Source organism: Ananas comosus, linkage group 20 (assembly GCF_001540865.1).
Source record: "Ananas comosus cultivar F153 linkage group 20, ASM154086v1, whole genome shotgun sequence".
Lineage (NCBI taxonomy): Eukaryota > Viridiplantae > Streptophyta > Magnoliopsida > Poales > Bromeliaceae > Ananas > Ananas comosus.
This window is the reverse complement of record NC_033640.1, coordinates 4,385,047-4,394,913: the sequence shown is the minus strand read 5'-3', so window position 1 is coordinate 4,394,913 and position 9,867 is coordinate 4,385,047. Positions and strand designations below refer to the sequence as shown.

Genomic DNA, 9,867 nt, shown 5'->3' with positions numbered 1-9,867 from the left:
ATTAATTAGAGTTTACTTAATCTTGTTTTTATTTGTTCTAGGAATAAGGGTGGAATAACAAATCCAGATTTATTCCGGATTATACCAACATATTTCAGATACTTAAGAATTATTATTTTGGGATATAAAAAATAACGTTTGGATATAAATGAGGGATAAGTGGTAATTCCACCTCTTATCTCCGAGCCAAATAAGGTACTAAATACTCTTTTTCTTATATCAGATACAAACCTGATACTTTTCGAAATATAGAATTATAATAGTATCAGTTTATTCCTGTATTTATATCTATCTGTAAAATGAGTAATTCTAATTTATATTTACTTGTTCGGTGGGAGAGAGCGAACGGATACAAGAAGGTGAATTTATGAATAGAGGGGATAGGGAAGCCCCCACTTGGGGATTAGCTTAATCCGGAAGCACGGGTTGGGTCTCACATAATCCGGACACGAGGCGGAATCCCTGCTGCTCCTCTGTGGGCCCCACTTCTTCTCTCTCTCTCTCTCTCTCTCCACCAGCGGTCCGCCACCTGGCCCGATCGCACCTCGCTTGCTCCCAGACCCCTACAGATCCTACACTATAGCTTCTGTGTTTTTTGATTCTTGCACCCGGTCCCTCCATTCATCCGCGCACCGTCCTTACATACATACTAGACCTTCCATGGGCGGCCCTAATCCAGACCCGGTGCACGGAATTATCGGTGCACCGGGTTCACTTAACTATTTCGGGGCATTTTTTTCCATCACCAGGCCTCCTTAGCAAAAAGTTTAAGAGTGCAGTATGTTACTCATATAATATTTCTAATTAATTAATGTATATTTTTAATTTATTCATCCCGCTTTAATTATTAAAAAGTTATTTTTATTATATTTTTTGTTTTAAAAAAAAATCTGATCGACCGAAAATAGATGGTGTTATAATGTAGACTTTCCCCTCTTTCGGAAGCCGGCTCGGATAATCGAGTAACTAAATTTTTTTCTTTATGCCCCTCGCCCCAGTCCCTCCCACCTCTCTCTTTCATAAATCGAACTCAGACCCCCATTTCCACCTCAAATCTCTCTCTCTCTCTCTCTCTGTTTCTCTCCCCCTCAGATACACACATAAAGCCTAGTCTCCACCGTCGAATCACACCTGTGTGTGTGTGCGGGAAGAAGGAAGGCGTAGTATATATATAGGTATGGCCATGCCCGACGAGCTCGCGGACGATCTGTGCAGCATGAGCTTCGGCTCCTCGGAGCGATCGGGGTCGTCGACGGTCTCCTCCGCCGGATCGGGATCGGGGTCGGGGTCGTCGTCGTCGTCGTCGTCGATGGCGTCGGCGCCCAAGGGCGGCGATCCGCGGCTCGATCTAATCCGGCGGCTGGGATCCTCCGAGTCGGGGCGGCTCGGGGGCGCGCTGTCGCCGTCGGATCTGCGGTTCGTGCGGCGGCTGGGGTCGGGCGACATCGGGAGCGTGTACCTGGCGGAGGTGAAGTGCGGGGGATCGGGGGCGGCGGTGGCGGTGGCGGTGGCGGCGAAGGTGATGGACAAGAAGGAGCTGGAGGGCAGGAGCAAGTGGGGGCGGGCGAGGACGGAGCGGGAGATCCTGGAGATGGTCGGGGAGCACCCCTTCCTGCCCAGGCTCTACGGCGTCGCCGAGAACGACCGCTGGTCCTGCCTCCTCACCGACTTCTGCCCCGGCGGCGACCTCCACCTCCTCCGCCAGCGCCAGCCCAACCGCAGATTCCCCGACTCCGCCGTCAGGTACGCACGGCCCTCCCTTCCCTTCCCTTTCTTAATTAATTAATTAATTAATTTCTCCCTTCCCATTCCATCATTATTGTTATCTATCTATTATCTACGACCACCCATTTATTACTTACTTCCGTTAAAAAGATATTATCATTTATTATTATTATTATTATTATTATTATTATTATTATTATGATAAATTCTCTAATATATAACTCCCCGCCTTTACCCCTTTCTTTCTTCTTTTTTTTTTTTCTTATTAAAGCTTTTACAACAACTAATATACAATTATTACATTATTCAAACTATAGGATCATAACTTTTTAAAGCTTATTTTAATGGAACTTTCTTTTTTATCATATATATACTTTTTTTTTTATTTTATTAATGTGGCATGATAGAATTGATTTAGACCGTATCCTATGCTGTATAAAAATTATTATTTTCGTGGATATATTCACTACTGTAAGACTAGATCTAATTAGTAGTTTTTTTCCCCTAAGAAAAGAGTGGAGTAAGAAGTGCTTTTGCCCTTAGTTTTGGAAATAATTTATCTTTTTGCTTCTTTGTTTGAAATCGAATCTGAAAGCGCCATTTCCTATCTCCGGTGCCCAAATTGGTAGCTAGCTAGGCTCACTAGGTAATATAGGTATTGACTCTGAAGGATAGAATTAGAAACAGTAGATTAAATACAAACAAATTAATGCTATTTGTGTACAGTGAATAGTCAATTTGGTTTTGTATTAATGGTGCATCTGGTTCGCGCTATCTTTTTAAAATTTCTACTAATTTAATAGGAATAAAAAAAATAATGGTGTTTGGCTAAACGCACTAAGTAATCTAGTTGGTAATACTAGATTTATTTGGGAATGAGATGCATCTCAAAGTACTAATCTCATTCCTTTGAGAGAGGGTGGGTATGTTCATATTAATGGATTGGAGTAATTATAATATATCTAATATCTTTTTTTTCTTCCCATCCACCGGCTAGTTGGTATTATTTTTCTTTACACTCTAGCGTCATATCTCTTTTTAAACTTATCTTTTTTTTCTAAACCTCAACTCTTTTTCTCTTTATAAATTAAGCTATTTCTCCCTCTCTTTTTCTAAAATCTCAACCATCTTGTTCTCTCTAACCTGAACTCTATTTCTCTTTCTATTTCTTTAATTATGCTCTTTCTTTCTAACTTATATTCTCTTTTTTTTTTTCTAAAAAAATATTGAAATTTTTTATAGTATTATTTAAAATTAATTAAATAAATAAATAAATTAATTGTATATTTTTCGTAATCTTAAATTATATGACCGTACGAATCAAATACCGAAATACTACATTCTTAGTAATAATATGAATAGCAATAAAATTTTCGGATATCGTTTTACTCCTAGTAATTTTTCATAGTGCGAACCAAACGCACCCTAATAGTTATGTTGATACACTATCTCTGTAATGGACGAATTGATTAGGTAAAAAGAGAAACAAAACATGATGAATTAAATAAAGAAAGGCGAGTTTGTTTCTTTCCTTCATTGATTCTCTTATTTATTAAAGTTGGAATTAGGGAAGAGACTCGTGATTTGGAAAATTTTTGTTAGGTAATTTTCATCCAAAAAAAATATGCTTTTTACTAATATTATTAAATCGGAGCACATCGCATCACCGTTGGACTCGTCAAACTACCAAAGTCCACTAGTCACGTTGCTATTAAACATCTTATATGTGACAATAATATTAAATAAATTTGCTTGCGCTTTGTTAATATTGCCTTCGGTACGGCCGCATGTTCTAAAATATTACTCTTCTTCATTGTTGATTTTACAATATATGTGTAATATAAAGAGTTGGATTGATTCAAAAATATTGTTTAAACTGTCATATAAATTTGTTAATAATCAGTGGCTATAAGTATCCTAAATTTTGTTTGATTCTTATGTTGACAATATGCCGGACTGATTATATCATTTTTACTTGTTTGGCTCAACACGTAAACTAACTCTGAGTGCTGTTGAAATATTTTTGAAAGAACGAAAGTTTTCATACTTTCGAGTTATTTTTGATGATGTGATATTCAAATCAATGATAGGTTCTGTGCGACATAATTTATAGTATTAAAGTATTTAAAAATTAAATTTTATAATTTTTTATATAATATATTTAGTATTAAAAATTAAAAATTATAAAATATAATAATAAAATATTTAAATTCTATAATAGAGGTATTGATCATATTCTAACTAGATAGTGCAAAAATCTTTTTGTCAAATTCTTATATAATTTGGATCATTCTATGCTATTAAATTTACATATATGTGGCATTAGTTATTAAAGTTTATGAATTTAATTTTTTTAATCACTAAATAAATAAAATCAAAAAATTATAAAATTTAATTTTTAAATACTTTTAATGATATAGATCCTATCTAATTAATAAAATTAATTGTCAAATTAAATATCATATCATTTAAATAATTTGAAAATACATAGACTTTCGTGTTTTTTAACGAGTATACTATCTGGACTGATATAATTAACTAGATTACATAACTAAGTTTACTACAGTACACGTATTAACAGAAATTAATATTATATATTATTTTGCACCAAGTAGGATGATAAATTAATATTAAACTGAAACGGAGTATTTTAGTTTATTAAAACAAACCTCTGTGAAAATTAAAGACCATGAGAGGAAGGAAGAGTGGGTTTTAAATAACCACATTATGGAATTAGAAGAGAGAAACAGAAATCTGTATTATGTTAAATTTTTGTGATAAATTAAACATACAAAATCTCAATTTTTAACTTGTATTCTTGAAAATATTAAAAATATGGCGATAAACAATCCCTTACGGAGACTCGAGAGCTTGCAAAAATATTTATTTTTTTTTAGAGAGAGATAGGTAGCACGCTACCTGCTTCGTTTATTTTATTTAGAAATAAATTTAGCTAGAAATGTGAATCAATTAGAATTCGAATTTGGGTCTCGGATATAAATCACCAAATTTTTTGCCACTTGCTCTAAAAACGGTCGGTGCTTGCAAAAATGTTATGTCGAGAGAGGTAGCGAGGTTGCGTTGGCATTGCTGGGACCGCATGGCCAATGTGTATCTTTACCCTGTAGGAAGGAAGGGACTTCATCATAGAGTACTACTACTTATTACTTAGTAGTGTCTTTTAGAAAATACTACTACTTATTACTTAGTAGTGTCTTTTATTTTCTAGACTAGAAGTAGCGCTTTTTTTTTTCTTTTTTTTCTTTTTTCTTTTTTTTTGGGGGGTTCTGTGGACCGCCGAGTGCTAGTAATAGTAGTAGTACTAACGCCCATTCTTCCGGTAGTTACCACCAACTGAGGCAGCTCGATTCAGGGGTTTGACACTTTGACTTGACCAGCCAGCTGCCTGCTGCTCCCAGTTGTCATCTAATATTAATTTGAGGTCTCTAAATATCATGATTTTAATTTATATAAATTTTAGATATAATAAAAGATTTTAAATTGCTATTGCAAGATTGTTACACACAAACGTTTGATTAGAAACTATTTTGTTTGCTTTTATAAGTTAGGTATGTAAATACAGATCATGTTGATCTGATTAAGATTTGATTTGATTTGATTTGATTTGATTTTTCTGCTGCTATTGAAAAAAAAAAAAAGAAATATATTTGATATATTATACTCTTTTTTGGTTTTTTCCGCAGCAGCATTACTGCATGAGGCCCGGCCAGCTCTAAGTAGTCGCTTACCAGGCTTCATAAATAATAAAGGTTCTAACAATTTGGCATAATTGAGGCCGAGGCACTTTCTGAATCATTGCTATTGCGCAGTTCATTAATCTTACATTTAAAAAAAAAAAAAAAGGGAATCTTTTTTGAGTGGTCCACGTTTGCTTGGTCTCCCGACCACAAAATGCAGCGAAATTAACAAAGATGTGACCCGTTAACGCATGCGATAAATCTTTTTTATTTGAATTTATTTATCCATTTTTACCTATTTCCCGCCATTGCCAACTCTATCAATGAACAGTTAGAGACGCAGACTGGTCCACGCATTGTTGGTTGGGTATGTATAATTTATTCATATTTGAATCACATGAGGTAGCGTAGTCCTAGCTCGAGTCCAAGCCAGATCCCTCCGCGTCCTACTTTTCGTGTTCCCTCACCAACTAGAAAAAGTAGTCGCATGTGAAGTTAAATTATTATTATTATTATTATTATTATTATTATTATTATAAGCCGATTAAACTGGTTTGGATGTAAATTTATTAATTAATTAAGTAAAATGCCCAGCTCACGTGGGATCCATCTCGCACGGCACTAAACGATCCCCAAATCCACTACTATTTATTAATTCAAACCTATCATACCCCCTCCCCTGCAAGCACCTCAATCACGTCTTATTATTATATATCTTCTTCTCGCTCTCGGTGGCACTTAATGAGTGAGTGATGTGTAGAGATCCCAACAAGTGCGTTGTGTATGGCTAGCTCCTGGTGTATCCCGTCCGTACTTCTTTTTATCATACAATTTCTATATTGTTTTACATATTGTTGAAGTTTTAGTCTCTAACGGTTAATAATGATTTATTTTTACAGCAAAATTATTTTTCCAAGCAGAAGAGGAATTAACATAGTTATTTTGCAAAAAAAAAAAAAAAAGTGGACATTTTTGGATGGTGAAGAGCCGCTATTTGGATTGAATCTGAGAAAAGAAAAAAATAAAATAAAATGAAGAGAAAATAGCCTTTCATAATTAACTTCTTTTCAAATATATAATAGTTAATTCAATGTATAATAAGAGTCCGATTAATTAATGGAACAGGTTTTACGCGGCGGAGGTGGTGGCGGCGCTGGAGTACGTGCACATGCTGGGTATCGTGTACCGCGATCTGAAGCCGGAGAACGTCCTGGTCCGATCCGACGGCCACATCATGCTCACGGACTTCGACCTCTCCCTCAAGTCCGACGACCCGTCCGCCGCCCCGACCCCGGCCCACCTCATCCCCTCCTCCTCCGCCTCCGAATTCCCCTCTGCCGCGTCGTCGGCCGCTGCCGCCGCCGCCGCCGCCTCCTCCTGCATCCTCCCCAGCTGCATCGTGCCTGCCGTCTCCTGCTTCCGCCCCCCCAGCTGCAAGTCGAAGCCCCCCTTCCACCGCCGCCGCCGCCGCAAGAACCCCTTCCAATCTTCTTCTGCTTCTTCCGCGGCCGCCGCTGCCGCCGCCATCGAATTCGTCGCCGAGCCCGTCGACCTCCGGTCGATGTCGTTCGTGGGCACCCACGAGTACCTGGCCCCGGAGATCGTCTCGGGCGAGGGCCACGGCTCCGCCGTCGACTGGTGGACCCTTGGCGTGTTCATCTTCGAGCTCCTCTACGGCGCCACCCCGTTCCGCGGCTCCGACAACGACGCCACGCTCGCCAACATCGTCGCACGGGCGCTGGAGTTCCCGCGGGAGCCGCACGTGCCGGCGGCGGCGCGCGACCTGGTGGCGGCGCTGCTGGTGAAGGACCCCGCCAGGCGGCTGGGCGCCGCGGTGGGTGCTGCCGCCGTCAAGAAGCACCCCTTCTTCGACGGCGTCAACTGGGCCCTGCTGCGCTGTGCCCCGCCGCCCTATGTGCCGCCGCCCTTCGAGATCGCCCGCGACCAATCGGAGGACGACGACTGCTGCTGTCCCGGCACGCCGGTGGACTTCTATTAGTCAGCAGTTGGTCGGCTCCTTAATTTGTCAGTCAGTTAGTTAGTTAGTTAGTTACTTATTAGTTACTCTGGCGGCTGACTGACCACCAAGACAGCGAGCTCGACGAAAGCGGACCCCGACCGGACGGACGGACATTTTTGGTGCGTGCCCAGAACTACGGTTGGGTGGACATTTTTGGTGCGTGGTAGACCGGAATCTCCAAAACTCAAATACAGAGAGGCCTTAATTAGAATCTAAATATTCATAAATTGATCGCATGAAAATGTTAATTAACAAAAGTATGTATAAACTTAAGATTAGATCTTACATATATATATTATTATTTAAGGCCTGTAAATTAATTTCAGTTTTGGAAAACCCGGTCTGCAGATCATTCGGACCGATCAGCAGGCTGGTCCACGTGCGCGCAGTCCTGCACCCTCGTGGGCTGTGTTCTTCGATGTTACCAAAATATATAAAATGATTTAAATATATATGTAGAAGATATATGAGTTAATACATCTTTGAGATTATCTCTTTGTTGATGAGCGTCCACGTGGGATGCATGTGAGGTCAATTTGTTCTTTTGATTTTTGGCCTAAAATAAAACTCTTCGTATTAATTATCAAGTTGCTAAGAATTCTAGAAGATTCTTTATTATTATTTTTTAATTTTACGTCTTAACGTTTGGCCCAGATTCACTAATGATCTGCTCCCATGACAAAGTGCACATTGGGTGGGTGTAATTTTACGGACAAAAAAAAGATAAAAATTCTGCATACCGGATGATTATATATTTGAATGCCTTTTAGGCCTTATATATACGCTTCTTTGAAAGGGATCGATGCGGTGTGATGGATATGTCATAGGATGCACTCAACGAGGAGTTAACTGGACCTAGCTACTCTTTTTATTTATTTATTTATTTATTACTTTTTTGCTTCCCTTTGGAGTGGCCATTGGGGACGGTGCGGAGGCCAAATTCATAAGGCGAAGGGTGTATAATTATATTTAAATAGTAGAGCAGATTGATGGTGGGGAAACGAGGTTTATGGGCTTCCGACTCATAGGAATCATTGTGTCGTTTTGGTGGGGATGGAAAGCCTTCTTTTGGTACTTAATTGTGTTTTTCGATTGAGACGAAGAACTATGATAGCTTGCGCTGCCATTATCTGTTTAAAAGGCTCAAACCAACTTAATTAATGTACAGAGTAGATTTCGTTCAAAGGTACGACCCCGCTTATATGGAACTAACTTAATTAAAATATAATTTTTATAATTCTATGGAAAAATAATAAAAATATGAGTGTGCATCTCTCGCGCAAACTTCTTTCAGCATCTATAACGACGTTTGTTAGCTCTTGATTATGAGCTGATTCTATCAGATTAGCCCACGGCACAAGTAACTTTATATATTAGATGCAACTAGAACATAATCTTGGGGCCAAATAGAAATAATTATCATGCTAAAAGGCTTGAACTAATTCAAACTTTTAGACTAACTGGTGAAGCAATTGTTACACATTGTACATGTACAAATTTTATTTTAGCGTTTTGTTTTCTATCCGATTCGAGCATATTATCCTATATAATTAAAGAATACTAACGACGTTCGGCATGTGTGTTACTGATTAGACAAGTGGCGCTGGTCGGCCGACACTGCTGCTTCTGCTGGTGGTGGTGGTGGTGGTGGTGGTGGTGGTGGTGGTGCTGGTGCTAATCAAAGCACACAAATTCTGGATGCGCGCATCAAGTGTTGTGGGTATAGTATTTTTCAGAATTTAAAAGCAGGGATTAGTGATGTTGTGGGCGCAGCAAGCATGTCTCGAAACCAAAACCATGAGTGACGAAGGATCGTATTATACGGTTAGGAGACCGCCTCTTTTTGCGGATCTCTTCTTCAATCATTCCGTTGATCTCTCTTTAAGAGGCACAATGCTAATTTTGAGGACGGCACAATTGTATTCTTTGCCAAGCATAGGCCAAACAAAAAGTATGTATATTTCTTATCATGCCAACGATGCTAGGAGAGGGGTTTTCTTTTTCCATTTTCTTTTTCTTTTTATAGAATAATAATAATTACATAAAGGAGTATAGTAATTATATTTTGCTATACTCAACTTTATAGATATTTTTCCTTTCTATACTATACAACTATTTTTTTTATTATTTTTCAATCTCTTTACCAACTCTTTTTTTTTTTTGAGAAAAAAACTTTTGCAACTTAAATAGCATTAGTTGTGACTAACAGTAGATTTAAATTATGTCTAGTTGCTTCATTGATCATTCTCCTAAGTGGGGAAAAAAAAAGGCCCATTTTTAGGCACTAGTTTTTGAGTTTAGATATATCTTGATTTCTCGAGAGACAAAAATACACGTTAGAACTAAAATTGACACTACAATAAAATTGTCTTTTAGCGGCAATTATCTCATAGATTAGCGGTGATTATAATCGCTGCTATTCTC

The 9,867-nt window shown here is 38.5% G+C and overlaps 1 protein-coding gene across 1 annotated transcript; it reads left to right on the top strand.

Annotated features, from left to right (window-relative positions):
- Positions 516–8,049, top strand: LOC109726048 (serine/threonine-protein kinase D6PKL2). The gene is made up of 2 exons (XM_020255478.1): positions 516–1,743; positions 6,549–8,049. The coding sequence occupies exons 1-2, from the start codon at positions 1,178–1,180 to the stop codon at positions 7,420–7,422; spliced, it is 1,440 nt and encodes a 479-aa protein (XP_020111067.1). The 5' UTR covers positions 516–1,177; the 3' UTR covers positions 7,423–8,049.